At 42.1% G+C, this 17,954-nt stretch overlaps 1 protein-coding gene across 1 annotated transcript in view; it reads left to right on the top strand.

The window, feature by feature from the left end:
* The first annotated feature begins 7,350 nt into the window (after window positions 1–7,350).
* RAB10 (RAB10, member RAS oncogene family) overlaps window positions 7,351–17,954 on the top strand; it is an 85,430-nt gene continuing 74,826 nt past the window's right edge. The window contains exon 1 of the mRNA XM_025983911.2: window positions 7,351–9,013. Within this exon, the coding sequence (XP_025839696.1) occupies window positions 8,887–9,013 (127 nt within the window). The 5' untranslated portion in view covers window positions 7,351–8,886. The remainder of the gene's footprint in view (window positions 9,014–17,954) is intronic.

The following is a 17,954-nucleotide window of genomic DNA, read 5'->3' as shown; positions in this document are numbered from 1 at the left end:
TTGCTTTACTTGGTTGCCAGTTTATTGGTGAATTGGAGTAAAAATGTTGCCTTGGGTCTAAGTTGTCATATTAGCCAATTTTCTTCTTTTCTTTAAAGATTTATTTATTTATTTATTTATTTATTTATTTATTTATTTATTTATTTGAGAGGGAGGTAGGAAATGAGAACGAGCGTGGAGAGGAGCAGAAGAAGGGGGACAAGTAGACTTTCTGCTAAGCGTGCAGCCCAACATGGGGGCTCCATCTCATGACCCTGAGATCATGACCTGAGCTGCAATCCAGAGTCAGATGCATAACTGACTAAGCCATCCAGGACTCCCAATATTAGCCAATTTTCAACACCCAGGCAAGCTTTTGTGATCTGGATTAGCTCAATATGCATTCTTCACATTTTATTTACCACCTAGTAACAAGTGCTTAGATTGATTCCAACATCTAGCTGCCACAAACATATTCATGATGAACCAATGTGGGGATTTCTCAGGGACATACCCACGAGTGGTATTATCGAGTCATAGGCATGTATGTCGTCTATTAAATATTGTCTCATTGCTTTCCAGAATAGCTTGACCAGACTGCACTCCCACCAGTTATGCATGAGAGTTCTTGTCCCTTCATATCTTCACCAACACTTGGTATCCTTTAATTTTTGTCATTCTGATGGGCAGAAAATACTATCTTGTTGTTTGAATTTCTCAGATTACAAGTGAATTTGAACATTTTTCCATACATTCTTCTACTCCTGTGAATTACCATTTCTCTCCTTTGTTTGTTTTATTTTATTATTTTTTCTCCTTTGTTTATTTTAAATTTGTGTATGTAAGAGGTAATTTTTATCATAATTTATTAAATAGCTTCAGTAGCTATTCATCTGGAAGGTGGCTTCTTCTCAATCAGGTACCAAATCACCTCTGTCATAGGGAATATCCCTATTGGCCCTGATTTCTATAACCTGCAGTGGTAGCCTGATCTGGGAATTTCCATAGGGTTTCTTTCCCCAAGATTTTGTTTGATTATTCATGAGAGGCACAGAGAGAAGCAGAAATATAGAGGGAGAAGCAGGCTCCCCCAGGGATGCCTGATGTGGGACTCAATCCCAGGACCCTGGGATCACACCCTGAGCCAAATACTCAACCACTGAGCCCCCAGGTCCCCTTTTCCATATGGTTATATCCTCGATTCAAATAATATTCAATTATAAGTGTCACATTCCACTGGAGGAGACATATGCAAACCAAAGCTGATAGTTATCTGAGAGTTACCTTACATGAAAAGAGTTAGCTTGGAGCAGCCTTTTTTTTTTTTTTTAAGGAATTTATTTTTTTAAAAATATTATTTATTTATTTAGAAAGAGAGCTGGAGCAGGAGGAGGGGCAAAGGGAGAAAGAATCTCAAGCTGACACCATGCTCCACTAGATGTGGGATTTGATCTCACAACCCTGAGATCATGGCCCTGAGATCATGACCTTAGCTGAAATCAAAAGTCAGATGCTTAACCAACTGAGCCACCTAGGTACCTAAGTTTGGAGCAGCTTAAAGGAAAATACCAATGCTATCTTCAAAGAGTTGATGAGCTGTCATGTGAATGTGGGGAAAAGTTTATTCTGTGTTGCTCCAGAGTACAGAACTAAAACAAATGGGTGATGTTCCAGGGAAGCACAATTAGATTCAGTATGTGGAACACTTCCATCAGAAATACCTAGCACTAGAATCAGTCCTCTCAGCATCAGCAAACTCACTGGTAGTATTGAGACTGGACAGGCCATTGGTTGCTTAGGGCATTGTTGCACAGAGCAGGAAATTAGTTTAGATGCCTTTCAAGATTTCCTCTGATGCAGATGTGATTCAATCTCATTTATATGTATTGAGCCCTTATTATATATAAGACCCTGATCTAGGTATTATAGAAGATACAACAGTGGTTCCTTAGATGGTTTACATCTTTCAGGGGGAAGAGAGTCAATGTTTAAGAGACTGCTAGTCTCACTGTCAGTTTCTTTACATGGATTATTTTAATCTTCACGATAGCTTGGTTTGGCAACTACTGATAACCCCACTTTCCAGATGAAGAAGTTGAAGTTCAAGATGATTAGTAATTGTCTAAGAAGATCCAGCTAAATGAGATGTAACAGGGATTCAAGATCAGATCACTATGACTCCATTATACCATGCCGTAAGTCTATGAATTTTTTTTTTAAGATTTTTAAAACGTATTCGTGGAGACACAGAAAGAGAGGCAGAGGGCAGGCAGAGGGAGAAGCAGGCTCCATGCAGGGAGCCTGACATGGGACTTGATCCTGGGTCTCCAGGATTACGCCCTGGGCTGAAGGCGGTGCAACCGCTAAGCCACTGGGGCCACCCAAGTCTATGAATTTTTTAAGTCACAAGTGTGGCTTCAAATTTCTTGCCTTGGAAAAGGGTTAAAGCATTCCTGTCCTCTTGTTCTGCCTCTAGAAAGTGCCTTTTCTCTTTAACTCTGTTTTCTTCTGACTTTTGGTGCTTCTGTGAATTTTCTGACCATCTCACGCAGGTCAAGTCACCATGCCCTGTGCTCTCCCCTCCTGTCTTTCCCTCTCAATTTATCTAAAGCCTCTTTTGCTCTTCAGAGCTCTGACTTTTGCTGCTATAAAAATTCCAGTTCCTGTGATGGATAAAGTGTGCCCTTATAGCCCTATTTTGCATTGATCCACCCAGGGGTTTATTCTGCATGTCTTTTTTTTTTTAAGATTTTATTTATTTATTCATGATAGACATAGAGAGAGAGGCAGAGACATAAGCAGAGGGAGAAGCAGGCTCCCTGCAGGGGAGCCTGATGTGGGACTCGATCCCAAGACCCCAGGATCATGACCTGAGCTGAAGTAAGATGCTCAATCACTGAGTCACCCAGGTGCCCCTACTGCATGTCTTCATGTTAAAAGAGAACCACTATGTTTGTTTATTTCTTGATGCTCTCATTTTCTAAATAATGTGAATTGCAGTTAATAGAGCAGTTAAATAAAGCAGCTAATACTTTATTACCTAGTTGAAGAGTCAATTATTAGAAAATAGATAATCATCCTTGATTATCTTGGATGATTCTTTTTGCCTTAGATGATTCTTTTGTTTTTCTTTAGACATTATAAATGTCTAAATAGTTTACATATTTACATTTTTAAAAGATTTTATTTTATTTATTCATGAGAGAGAGAGAGAGGGAGAGGGAGAGAGAGGCAGAGACACAGGCAGAGGGAGAAGCAGACTATGCAGAGAGCAAAGCATAAAGTTGCAAAGATCCCTTCCTGTCTAGGATGTCACCATGGATTAACAGAATGCATTTCATGTCTCAAAACATGTAATTTGTTAAGATTTATGCCCTATGCCCTATGTCTAGTTTTGCTTTTTTCAACAAGCCAATGATCCTCAAATGGAAAAAGTTGTGTTAGTTCTTGTGGCGGTAATAACATCGCTGAGGCTTAACTAAAGGCCAAACACTGCGTCTCATCTAATCCTCGCACAATCTTACGATACTTTCTATCTTATTTTCACTTCACAGATGAGAAAACAGGTTTAGAGATACAAGTAACTTACAACAGGTCTCTTTTTAACAAAGGGACAGATATAGAATCTTAAATCTAACCAACTCAAGGTGTATTTAAAAAAAAAAAAGATTTTATTTATTTATTTGACAGAGAGAGTACAAGCAGGGGGAGCAACAGAGGAGAAGCAGGCTACCTATTGAGGAGGGAGCCAATTCAGGGCTCTATCCCAGTACCCTGGGATCATGACCTGAGCCGAAAGCAGACACTTAACCCACTAAACCACACAGGGGCCCTGATTTTTTTACATTTTTTTAAAAAAAGATCTTATTTATTTATTCATGAGAGACAGAGAGAGGCAGAGACAGGAGAAGCAGGCTCCATGCAAGGGACCTGATGTGGGACTCAATTCCAGGACTCCGAGATCATGCCCTGAGCTGAAGGCAGATGCTCAACCACTGAGTCACCCAAGCTTTCCTTTACATTTTTTTTTTAAGATTTTATTTATTTGATGTTTAAATTTTTTTAGTAAGCTCTATGCCCAATGTGGGGCTCAGACTCACAACCCTGAGATTGAGTTGCATGTTCTATGAACTGAGCCAGCCAGACACTCCTGTGGGTAATTTTTTTAATAATTAATATTTTGTGTTTCGCTTATCTACAGGTTCTATGTTACTTGTGAAATAAGAAAGGGGAAACAATTGATTTTTTTAAAGTGCTATGGGAGTTCAAAAGAGAAACAAGTTCTTTCCCCAGCAAGAGCGTTGGGGAAGACAGCCTATGCTGAGGACTTTTATGCTGAAGGCTGAAGAGATATATAAGTTGGGTGAGGAGAGGGTGCATTTCAGATGGAGAAAACCACATGAAACTAAGCATGAAATCAAGAAGATGCATAGTAACTGCAGAAAAGATGACTAGTTCAGTTCATCTGGAGACTAATATATGGAAACCAGGATAGGAAATAAAGCTCACTGGTATGGACTTGCCCTTAAGTGTCAGCACTCAGGAGCCCAGTATTTCAGAACTGAGGTATCCCCGGAGAAGTTTTTTTAAAAAAATATTTTATTTATTTACTCATGAGAGAGAGAGAGAGAGAGAGAGAGAGAGGCAGAGACATCAGCAGAGGGAGAAGCAGGCTCCATGCAGGGAGCCCGATGTGGGACTTGATCCCGGGACTCCAGGATTACGCCCTGGGCCGAAGGCAGGTGCTAAACCGCTGAGCCACCCAGGCTGCCCCCCTGGAGAAGTTTAGAACAAACAATGCAATGTACTGGGGAAGGCTCATGGGGCAATCATTCTCTTACAAGAAGTAGGATCAAGTCAAGATAGGTAGTCAGGGCAGAATATTGGCAGGGAATGGTGATAAGAACAGTTGCAGCCTCTGGGCATCAGGGACGTCTAAAAGAGACCTTCATGGACTTCCTTGCTGAAGGTTGGGCGTGTGAACACAGGAAACAGGCAGTAACAAATGGGCAAAAGCCCTGAGATTGGAATGGTAGGTTTTACAGCAAGGTTATGACTTAACAGTGGAACTGCCACTCAAGGGAAGAACTCCATTTTTCAAGGAGAACAAAGAGAGCAAAGGGGTGGAGAAATTAAAGGAAGAAATCGGGTATAAAGAATAGAAAATATATGCAGGAAGAGGAGGAAAGATGATCCTGAGTCAGTATCTTTTGAAGTAGGGATTTCTTTCTTTCTTTTTTTGAAGCTTATGTGTATATATATTTAAGTTATCTCTACATTCAGCATGGGGCTCAAACTCATGAAGCCAAGATCAAGAGTTGCACGTTCCTCAGACAGAACAAGCCAGTTGCCCCAAGGCAGGGATTTCTTACAGCTTTAGAGGCAGGTCCTGAAAGTTGAAGCTGAAGATTGGAAACATGACTTTGGTCAGCTTGTGTTCTCTAGAAAAATATAGAAATAATACCTTAACTAATAATATGAACATATAAATATACCTATTTTATTTCTTGGCTTTACAAATATTTGGACTAGAGTCTTTTAAAAAAAATATTTTCTTTGAGAGACAGAGAACGAGCATGAGCAGGGCCAAGAGGGGAGGGGGAGAGGCAGAGGGAGAAGTAGACTTCTCGCTGAGTGGGGAGCCCGATACTGGGCTGGATCCCACTTGAGATCATGACCTGATCTGAAGGCAAATGCTTAATGCTGAGCCACCCAGGCTCCCCTGGAGTAGAGTCTTTTCAGAGCAATTTTTTAAACGGCATATATCCTAAGCTAGTAATAACTTGGCATTTTCTTTCACTAAGTTTTAGCATTTATCAAATATTATTTCAGGATGCTAGGTTTACCTTTTAGGCCTACATAGACCCTCATTTTATTCTTTTTTTTTTTTTTTCTAGAGTCAGAGATCTTTCACACCTTGATCATGCCAGACACCTTCAGTGGTAGATATAGCTTGATGCTTATGTCTTACTCCAGCAACACTTTTAATTAACTTTAGGGAAGCCAAATATTAAGTACTGGCTGAGCCACCTCCATGCGATGTGATGTCCTGTAGAGGTTTTCTTCCCTTTTCCCTCGCACATAATGCTGGCTCTGCCACTAATGGTGTGACCTCTAAGCCTTAGACTTATTTGTAAATCACATGCAAGAGTTGAATTATGATTTAAAGATATGTAAGCTTGGGGCACCTGGGTGGTACAGCCAGTTGGGCATCTGATTCTCCGTTTTGGTTCAGAGTGGTGGGATGAGCCCCTCTTCTGGCTGCATGCTCAGTACAGTGTCTGCTTGGGATTTACTGCCTTGTGCCCCCTCGCATGTGCATGGTTTCTCAAATAAATAAATCTTTCTAAAAATATATTTCATGAGAGAAAAATCTTTTAAAAATATTTTCATGATTCATGAGAGACACAGGCAGAGGGAGAAGCAGGCTCCTCGAAGGGAGCCTGGCAGAGATTCAACTGCTGAGCACTCAGGTGTCCCTCAAATAAATAAATCTTAAAAAAAAAAATGAAAGCTCTAAAATTCTACAATCCTGACTCAATAATAAATACAATTTGTTAATAAGTGTAATTAATTCCTAAGTTTTCAGAATATGGAGCCTGTGGAGAAAAGGCTAATTGATATAACTGCTCGAAACAACTGGGATAAAGCATAGTTTTAAAAATTTATTTTCCATATTTAGCTGCCCTAATTCCCAAAATTTATGTAGTGGAATTAATTAGGCTTTCTACATTTAAAAATCATGACATTAAAAAAAAAATGCTTCACAATACTGGGGCTTGAGTTAATCAAACTTATTTTGAATGGGAGAATCACGCCATCAATGGAGTCCCCGGGGTGCACAATGTCATGCCTTAATTGATGACAAACCTGTGTAGCACTGACCATAGCTCATTTTGATTTGCACAGTTATATTAGAATTGTTGGTATTATCTTAAGACACCCCGAACTGGAAAAAGAATGATCCACAGGGGATGAGGTTTGAGAAACAAGAGCAATCATAGAAACAAACTGAAGGGCGAGGTGTATTAAAGAAGACAAGCATTTTCAGTAGGGAAGTTTTGGGGGTGATTGGGAAGGAAGAACGCAAGCCAAGCTTTTAAAAAATGGGAGATTGTAATGTGATTACCCTAACTGGCTCAAAGACCAATTTTAATTACATATTAAATATACATAACATTTTTTGGGGGGAGGGGGCGGCAGGGTGTAAAAACGTAGTTTTTACTTCTGTCTCAATCCCTGTTTCCAGATGTCTCAGGGTTTTCTCCTGTACCAGGACGAAGCACAGGTTCAACTTCTCAGCCATGACATTCTGGGTGCGCTTTGCGGCGGTGCAACACGCTGGGAATGGCAGGGCAGGAGGACGCCTATTTAACCTACAGAAAGGAAGGAGAGGAAGAGGGAAGCATAAAGCCTGATGGGGGGAGCCCGAAGGAAGGGCTTAAGGCATATGGAAAGAGAGTGCCAGGAAGAGGCAGCGTCGGGCTGGGGCTGGCTTGAGTATCCTTCAATTTTGGACACCGGTGGTTCGATTTCGGCGGCAGGGAGGGGCCGTGCTTCCCGTGCATGGCGCTCGGGGCTCTCCCGTCTTCCAAAAGGCCCGCGAGGCCTGCGGCGGGTTCTCGCCGTGGCGCCCGGCACCCAAGCCTCCACTTTGCGGGAAGGTCCTCCCTGCGCCCAGGTGTTCCTCAATCCTCCTCTCCTTGCCCTGAAAGGCGGATGACATCATCCCAACCTGAGCAGCCCGGCCAGTTTTTCCATTTCAAACTGCTGCTCTCCGGAACGTCGACTCTTGCTCGTTAAGTAAAGCGGGACGGAGGTCTAAACGTTTCTCCCGTCACCATTAGCCACGAGGGCGGGCACTCCGGGGATGCGTCTCATTTTAGCAAAGAGCCTATTAATGACCCAGGGCGCCGCTTTTTTCTCGCGTTTACGAGCCGCCGCTGCACCGGAACATATGGCCGTCCGAGCCTGTCAGTGCGCCGAGACCTTCAACTCGACACACGCGACAAACGGGGCCGGGAGCCTCCTCAGCGTAGCCAAGAGGGCGACCCCCGGAAGAAGCCCGGCGGGGTGTGGGGGTGCCAAGGGGCTACTCCAGCGTGCCGCGCCTGCGCAGTCGCCAGGCAGCGCCTCCCCGCGGGGCGTGCTCGTAGCGCCGCGCACCCTATCAGGCGGCCGCAGGGAGCGCGCCCGCGGCCTCGCCCTCTCTCGCCCCTCCCCTGTCTCTTCTCCGCGGGGCCCTAGACTGAGGCTCTGAGACCCCGGCGCGCCACTCCCCGCCCCCGCGTGCCCCGACACCCTCCGGCGCGCGTGCGCAGAGGCGATCCGCAGGGCGAGGGCGCGAGGGAAGGGCGGGCGTACGTCCTTGCGTGCGTCTCAGGCAGCGCGCACGCCGGCGTGAGAGGGCACGGGGAAAAGGTGGCTCTGGCCGGGGAGGCTCGGCTTCCTGTGGCTATGTAGCTGAGCTCGTCGGCTCGGGGTCCTCCTTCGCTGCCGCCGCCGCGTCCCGGCGCGGAGTTTCTGCTCGGGAGAGAGCCTGTCCTCACGTCCGCCGCGCTCCCTCGACGGCAGAGCTTGTTCGCTCGCCCGTGGGAGCGTCCCGGCCGAGCAGCCCTGAGGGGGGAGGGGAGGCCATTTTGTCCCGACCGACTCCCCGGAACCGGGCGGAGCGGCTGGGAGAGGCTGCGGAGCCGCGGTCGCCGCCCTCGGAGGCACCGGACGCCGCCACCGTCGGGGCTTCCTCGACGAGGCCGTTCGCAGGTCGCCCGCGCCCTCTCGAGCCCTCGTTTTTCCCACGCTACCCCGGTCCTCCGGCCTGAGAACGCCCAAGTGAGGAGTTGGCCGTCGTGAGAGGGACCGATCCCTTGGGGCCGCCGGCGGCGAGAGCCTGAGCCGCTCCTCCCAATGGCGAAGAAGACGTACGACCTGCTTTTCAAGCTGCTCCTGATCGGAGACTCGGGAGTAGGGAAGACCTGCGTCCTTTTTCGTTTTTCGGATGATGCCTTCAATACCACCTTTATTTCCACCATAGGTAAGACCTGTGGGGAGATGGTGTGCGGTCTGGGTAGCTGCAGACCGTTTCTTTTAACTCCAGACATCTTGCTTCCCGTAATAAACGCCTTTGTTTCAGTGATTCCGATTCCAGGCGAACAGACCCAAGTTACTGTTTGAATCGACATCGAGCTTGCTGGGGCGGGGTCTTCCCATGCTTTCCATCCGGTCTTTTGCTTTCGAGTCTCCCACTCTGTTCATTGCCTCTGTTGCAAAATATGCAGCATTAACCACGTTCCAAAATGCTGTTTCTTTAAGCGCCTGGACTGGCTTTTTCCATATCTGTGTGGCGTTAACTAGATGTACGATACTTGTAAGGGATTTATTTTAGGGGATGGGATTGAAGCCGTAGTAGTCGTTTGGTAAAGGCCTGGATTTAATACTTAGGGGCAGAGAGAAGATTCCATATGGTCATAACTTAGAGTAAACTTGAGGGTTTGTGTGAGGAATAATTAAAGCAAATTAGAGGGGAAAAGTGAGTTCCCCCGCGTTGACTAATCCATTGATGTGTCAAACAATCGGAGGCTCTTCGTGCTTGGGGTGGGACTCAGTTGGCATGTTTGCCTCACAGTGCTTTTCCAGACATCAACAGGAGCAGTAATCTAAGAGAGATGATCATTTTCTGTCCTCAAACCCGAAAGAATGAAGTCCTCTCCTCCATTTGACTTTACGCTACGGTTTATAGGAAAACATTTGGCCGGTCCTCTTAGCCCTAGAACTTCTCATGTACTTTCACCTCATGTTTCAGGATTACTTAGATTAGTAAGTAAGAACTAAAGATTGACCTTTTAAGTCGGTTTCCCGTTTTGGAAAAGAGAAGGCTCTAGGAAAGTCCCTTTGGACTCTGGTTAGAAAATTTAGTGGCATTAACACAATTTGTGTTAAACGAATTGTGTGTGGAAACCGTCCCTTCTCCCCCCCCCCCCCCCCCCCGTAAATATCTTAAAGGACACATGGTTGCTCCTGTCATGTGGAGCCCAGCACTCAGCATTGGGGGAGTGCAGTGAAATCCAATTATAAGTGTAACTAGTTTTATATTTGAGACGATTTTAAAAAGCAACTCCAGTCTCTGAACTCCGGGAATTGTCAAAATTAAGCTGATTTCAATTTATAGCATTACTGGAATGGTTGATTTGGATTTCTTAGGACAGCGTTTTAATTCATTGTTACAAAATTATGCGGAAACTAAATTGGGCAAGTGATCATTTAAAATAGATTCTAATTTTACTCTTCCTTTTTCTGGGGTGGGTAAGAGTCATTGCAATCATTATTTCATGTGTATCGTATTATCCTTTTGACCTGTCATAAATTTAATGAAATTTAGAACTTGTTCTCTGCTTGTGGGTTAGCCCCTCCTATCACTAAGTTTGCTTTTAATATTACACTTTTAGCTGTAGCTGGGTGGGTCAAGTGGTTAGATCAGCAAATATTTATTGAGCACCTAATGTTAGGCACGGTTTTAGGTACTGTAAGTGGTGAACACAATAGACCCCTTGAGTAGTCTAGTGAGGACAGAGTGTGGGAACTGCTACAATAGGGATGAGCATAGGGAGGAAAGGTGATTAGCCTGAATCATGGGGAGTCTTAACTAGGCTTGCATAGATATGGTGTTTGAAATGAAGCTTGCAGGACATAGGAATTGGACCAGAGGGATGGGATAGGGCCTAGAAATTCTGGAAAAGGAACATAGTCTGTGAGATCAAGGATTTAATTTGTGTGGTCAACTTTAACCTGCTATTGAGAAGAGTAGGCGGAGAATGAGAAGCAATGCATTAAGCCCTGGTCTATTCCAGTCTTTTTATAATGGGTACACACCCACAAGTAGAACCCAGTCCTCCTGTAAAATGACACAATCTTGTATAGTCCTTTTTAAAAGAAGTTTTATTTGTGTTTTTGGTAATCTCTACACCCATCATGGGGCTTGAACTCAGAACCTTGAGATCAAGAGTCTGTGCTCTTTCAACTGAACCAGCCACCCTTTGTAGTCCTTTTATTAGGGAAAATGTGTGGTGGCTTTGGTTTGAGCCTGCTGAGTTGGAATCCTACTTCCACAGTCTGTGGGCTTTGGCAAGTTACTTAATTTCTGTGTGCTTCAGTTTTTTCTTTAAATAGGACCTACTACATAGGGTAGTTGTGAGGATTTTATGGATCAGGGAGGGTAGAGCATTTAGCATGGTGCCAGGCACACTGTAGGAACAGAGTGCATATTAGCAAGATATAGAATATGTGTCCTTTCGACCACTGAAGTATAGCAGAGTAAGTTACTTTATGGATTGAATGCCCTGTACACAGTGGTCACTCAAATATTTGTTAGTGCTCTGCTAAACAATTTCACATTAGACTCTGAAACTTTCATATTTTGATATAAAAATATTTGATATGTTTGGTATTTTAGTATAGAAGATAGATTTAAGAGTGTGAATGTGTGAACCGAGAAATGAGTAAATACATAAGTATAAAATTTTGAGCATAGCTCCAGCACATATTGCATGTATTACTCTGTGTGCAGGTTTAGAAGCCTGTTGTCTTAAACCCAGTGCTGTTTGAAACAAATAGAATGTGAGCCACGTGATATTTTTTGGTATTAAAAAAGTTAAAAAAAGACATTTTTTACGTTAACAAAAGTAAAAGAATGGGGTGCCTGGATGGCTCAGTCTATTGAGCATCTGACTCTTGATTTTGGCTTGGGTCCTGACCTCGGGGTTGTGGGATTGAGGCCTGCTCTGGACTCTGGGCTAAGTGGAGTCTACTTGAGATCCTTTCCTTCTACCCCTCTGCCCACCACGCATGCACTCCTGCTTTCTCTCTTAATTTAAATAAATAAATCTTGGGGTGCCTGGGTGGTTCATTTGGTTAAGCATCCAGCTCTTGGTTTTGGCTCAGGTTAGTTGGGAGAGGCTCTGGGCTCAGCAGGGAGTTGGCTTGAGATTCTCTCCCTTCCACTTCTAATGCCCTTTCCCCTTTGCTCTCGTTTGCATGCGCTTTCTCTCAAAATAAATAAAATCTCTCTCTCTCTTTTTTTTTAAGATGTTATTTATTTATTCATGAGAGAGAGAGGCAGAAGCACAGGCAGAAGGAGAGGTAGGCTCCATGCAGGGAGCCCGACGTGTGACTCAATCCCAGGTCTCCAGAATCACACCCCAGACCGAAGGTGACGCTAAACTGCTAAGCCACCAGGGCTGCCCATAATCTTTAAGAAAAAAATAAATCTTAAAAAAGTAAAAGAAGAATTTATTTTTATTTTTTAAAAAAGATTTATTTATTTAAAAATTTTTATTTTTATTTATTCAGAGGCAGAGAGAGAGAGAGGCAGGCAGAGGGGCAGAGAGACAGGCAGAGGGAGAAGCAGGCTCCCTGCAGGGAGCCCAACGTGGGACTTGATCCCGGGTCTCCAGGATCACACCCCAGGCTGCAGGCGGCGCTAAACCGCTGCGCCACCGGGGCTGCCCAGATTTATTTATTTTAGAGAGCTTGTGCCCTTGCACTTTGGGGAGAGCAGGGGGTGTGGCAGAGGGAGAAGGAGAGAGAGAATCTCAAATAGGCTCCCTGCTGAGTGTGAGGCTTGATCCCACAGCCCTGAGATGACTTGAGCTGAAATCAGGAGTCAGACATTTAACCAACTGAGCCACCCAGGCACCCAAAAAATAATTTAATGATATTTTGAATTCATTTTTATCCCAAATGTTATCATTTTGTTATGTAATCATAGTTTAGAAAATGTTGAGATTTTATATTTTTTTCTTCATGTGTATGTTATACTCAAAGCTAATTTCAACTTAGATTGGGCACCTTTCAAGTGCTCAGTAGTCATGTGGCTGGTAGCTACCATATTGAACAGGGCATGTCCGAACTAGCTAGTTGGTTAACATGCAGATGACGAGAAATGACTATGGATGTATACTACTATTTCACTTTTTAAAAAAAGATTTTAAATTTTATCAGCTGACTAGGTAAACCCCCCCTTTGGCTTTTAAAAAAAAATCTGGAGCATTCTCTTAATTATGAATGGTAGTGAAATTTGAGTTGTTACTTGATTGTTAAAACCTCCTGAGGTTTTTATAGGTAGTTACTTTGCTAAGTGAGTATTCAGAAGTAGGTATTCAGAAGGGCCAAGCTGCCAATATTAAGCAGATCCTCATTATTTCAGGCAGAAACATTTTAGTTGGGTTCTTGGAAGAAAGAATTTTTATAGGCTTATTATGTTTATAGTGCAGTGAAAGACAACTGTATTTAAATATTTCTGTGTACTTTAAATTCCCATATGTTTACATCAGAAATTATGTATGGTATTAATGATTTGATTTATTGTAGACAGACTTGCAAAAACAAATTACTGGTATATTTCACACTTACCATTTTCAAAGAGAGTCCAAGGATCCAAGGGCACTAGAATATAAGCAGCACAAGAGTAGAGGGTGGTGTGTTGCTTTTTTTTAATTTTAAAATTTTTAATTTTTAATTTTTTTAAAGATGCTAAGCACCTAGAAGAATCTCTTCATTTAGTGGGTGAAGGAAGACAGGCAGGCAGACAGGTAATACAGTTAGGATCTTCTAATATAGTTTTTATTTAAATATTTTCTTTTCTACTTACTTTCTGAGCATTATATACATGAAGTAGATTGGGATCTTTATTCAAGAATATTAGCTGTTTGGCCAATAGAGTAATTTTATTATAAAACCAGCCTTAGAAATTCAAAGATTGTTTGAGATGAGAAATGTTTGCTAAAAAGATAGTTATTGGTTTTGGATGAGCAGATTTCAGTGGTTGATTTGGTTATAACCCTCTTGGTAGTATGAGGTCAGGAAAACATTACCTTTTGGTGTTATAGTAGTTTAATGGACATTTCCCAAAACAGCAATTTTTAGCAGGCTGTTACTGAATATACTACTTTTTGGTTTTGTTAATCCCTTCCTCCTTCCCTAGACTTATATTACCTTTTCCATAGGGAGTATCTTTCATTGGGAAATGGAGTGTTTGGGCTCCATGCAAGAAGTTAAATTGGTAAAGACTCTTGCCCCTGGGAGAGGCATAATGAATGCATCTTTTGTTGTCTTTCTGAGTGTTTTTGCTAAGCTTTGGAAGGGTAGGATGGTTCCACTAGCCTGCATTTAAGAATTGGTTGATTAGATTGAACTGAGCCCATTTTTATGGGGAGGCTGCTTTTTAGAGAAATGAAACAAAAACAAAAACCTCTGGCAAATGAAAAGTGTCTGGACTTTGCTGTGATTCTCAGTCAGCAGCTTATGCTATAGGAATGCCAGAGTGCCTAATGAATCATTCATTTGAACACATATTTTTAGGACTGATCAAAAACTATCTGGACATTTTTCCCAAAGAAGATACACAAATGGCCAGTAAGCACACATGAAAAGGTGTTCAACCTCACTAGTCATTAGGGAAATGCAAATCAAAACCACCATGAGATGTTATTTCACACCCATTAGGATGACTGAGTTATCACAAATGAACTTTGTTATACAATTACCTGTTCAAGTTCTTTCAGTTCTTTTGGGTATAGACCTAGAAGTGGAATTGCTGGCTTATGTGGTAATTCTATTTTTAAGTTTTTGAGAAACCACAATATTGTTTTCCATAGTGGCTGTACTGTTTTACATTCCCACTATCACTGCCCCAGGTTTCCAATTTCTCCACATCCTCATCAGTATTTATCTATTTAGCAGCAGCATTATTCATAATAGCTAAATCGTGGAAACAACCCAAATGTCCACATGAATGAATACACAAAATGTATTATTGTCTACATAGAGTGTATCAGCCTTAAAAAGGAATGAAATTCTGGTATATGCTACAACATGGATGGACCTTGAAAAACACTGTGCTAAGTGAAACAAGCCAGACCAAAAAAAGGACAAAAACTGTGTGCATTTATATGAGGTACTTAGAATAGGCAAATTCATAGAGAAAGTGGAATAGTGGTTACCAGAGCCTTGGGACTGGGTAATGGGGAGTTATTGCTTAATGTGTACAGAGTTTCAGTTTGGGATGAAAAAATTGAGACGGATAGTGGTGATGGTTGTATAACAATTAGAATATAACACCACTGAATTATATGCATAAAAATGGTTAAAATGCACAAAAAGGTAAATATTCACTATGATTACATTTACATGACATTTCTAAAGTCAAATTCATAGAAACGGAAAGTAGAATGGTGAAGGGTACGACGATAGTCCCCCAGGGAGTGGGGGTAGAGGGAAATAGGGAGTTGTTCAGTGGGTATGGCGTTTCAGTTTTGTAAGATGAAAAAGTATTGGAGGTCTGTTGCACAGCAATGTGAATATATTTAACAATACAGCACTCTGCCCCCTAAAACTAGTTAAGGTGATAAGTTTTTTTTTTAATATATATTTTTTAATTTATTCATGAGAGACAGAGAGAGAGAGAGGCAGAGAGAGAAGCAGGCTCCATGCAGGGAGCCCGATGTGGAACTCGGTCCCGGGACTCTGGGATCACGTCCTGGGCCAAAGGCACACGCCAAACCACTGAGCCGAGGGATCCCCAAGGTGATAAGTCTTAAGTGTATTTTACCATAGTTTAAAAAAAATAAATTTTATGTTATATTTTACTAAGAATCCAAAAAAAACCCTACCCAATTCTTAACCCCAGTTCTCTCTGTAAGGGTGTTTGATCACAGACAGCCCCTCACTGTTCCATGTAATAGCTACTGTTAACCAGTGGTCATTGAGTCCAGAGGATTCTTTATGGTACTTCACCACATTTTAGTGTCATTGGTCTGTACTTTTAGATACTGAAATCAGGTTTGTCTTTTTTGTTGTATGTACACAGAACTCTGTGGAATGTTAGAATCATGAAATATTAATGCAGGAAAGAAACCTGCAATTTAAAGAGTTAGGAAATAGACTAGTGAGGTGAAGGAAGTTTAGAAGATTATGTGGCTAATTAGGGAAAGAGGTTTTGTGGTTTAAAAAAAAAAAAAATTATTTTGAGAGAACACGGGTGCCCAAGGGCTAGGTGGGGAGAGGAGCAGAGGGAGAGGGACAGGCAGACTCCCCCCATGCCTAAGGCATGGCTCTATCCCACCACCCTGGTATCATGACCTGAGCTAAAACTAGGTGCCCTGAAAGAGTTTTCACTAGAATCTAGATCTAATTCTGTCTATGGCCATGTTTCTCATTCTGAGAATTTCATTGTTTTGTTGAAAAAAATGAAAAAAAAAATGATAGAAATTAGTGAGTAGGAGAATTATCTATTTGAAAAGTAGAGTTGCAGTGGTTTCCAGTTTTGTTTTTGTTTTGGCAGGAGTGAGGAAGAGGAACAAATATCAGCACTGAATATTAAAAGGTTTGTTCAGGTTACTTGTCCTTTGCAAACTCCGAGCATAACAGAGCAGAGCTAAATGGATAATGTTAGGGATAATTACTTTTATTTCCAGAATCGTGGTGTATAATGGTGTATAAGATGTGGCAAAGGAAATACCAATACTCCTGCTTGGTTTGTAAAAGAGAATGATAGGAGAAATACTGGCAATCTCTGTCAAATTTTAATAGTACCAGTTTCTCCAGTCAGTGCAGTGGTAGGAGCTGTGATTAATAGAGAAGTGTAGGGGCTTGTTGAGTGGTGATTTACAAATTAGAAACTTACTTAGCATTAAATATAAGTTGTGTGATTAGCTAAAGAGATATGCATGGGAAAGTTGCTTATGGAGATGGTTTGGTCATAAAGGAAGTTTAAAACTATAGGGCATGTTAATAGAACATTATCTGAACCCATAAGACTGATACAAGTCTTTTAAAAAATTTTTAATTTTATTATTTTTTAAAAAATTGTTTTGAAGGGAGCAGTTTTTTTTTTTTTAATTTTATTTATTTATTCATAGAGACACAGAGAGAGAGAGAGAGAGAGAGAGAGAGGCAGAGAGAGAAGCAGGCTCCATGCAGAGAGCCTGACATGGGACTTGATCCAGGGTCTCCAGGATCACGCCCTGGGCTGCAGGCGGCGCTAAACCGCTACGCCACCAGGGCTGCCCTCTTTTTTTTAATTTTATTTTTTAAGATTTTATTTATTCATGAGAGAGAGAGAGAGAGAGAGAGAAAGAGAGAGAGAGGTAGAGACAGAAGAGGCTCCATGTAGGGAGCCCGACGTGGGACTCGATCCAGGGACTCCAGGATCACATCCTGGGCCAAAGGCAGGAGCTAAACCGCTGAGCCACCCAGACATCCCAAAAGTCTTGTAAAGGTCGTAGATTTACTTCCTTCAAGTAGATGAATATTGGGGGTTAATAGAATACTTTTTTTTTTAAGATTCTATTTTTATTTTTAATTTTTTAAAAAAAGATTTTATTTATTTGACAGAGCATGCACAAGCAGGGGGAGCAGCAGGTAGACGGAGAGGGAGAAGCAGGCTCCCTAATGTGGGTCTCAATCCCAGGACCCTGGAATCGTGACTTGAGCTGAAGGCAGGCGCTTAACCAACTGAGCCACCCAGGCGCCCCAAAGATTTTATTTTTAGGTTATCTGTCTATAGCCACTTTACAATTTACACCTTGAACTTACAACCCTGAGATCAAGAGTCACATGCTCTACCTACTGAGCCAGCCAGGTGCCCCTGGAATAAGTTTTTAAAATTTGGATTATAAGATAAAAAATTTGAAAAGGTGGTTAGAATATATTTTGGTGAAGAAAACTCACCTGAAGGGAAATCTGAAATCAGAAAAAAATTTTTTGAAAACATTATTATGGATTATAAGCAAAAGTGATTACTTGATGTTTATTATTCTTCCCAGAGATGAAAAATAATTTACTTGTGGAAAACAGCAACTGGTGATGAACACTGAGTTTCCAGTATGACCCAGAAACAGAGCCTCCAAGGTTGTAAATCATTAGAAAATGGAAAAACCAGTATTCTGGAGACCCAAAAAGTACAACGTATCAAAATCAGA

This window comes from Vulpes vulpes, chromosome 8 (assembly GCF_048418805.1).
Source record: "Vulpes vulpes isolate BD-2025 chromosome 8, VulVul3, whole genome shotgun sequence".
Classification (NCBI taxonomy): Eukaryota; Metazoa; Chordata; class Mammalia; order Carnivora; family Canidae; genus Vulpes; species Vulpes vulpes.
Note: the sequence above shows the minus strand (reverse complement) of the source record. Positions and strands in the feature narration are given on the sequence as shown.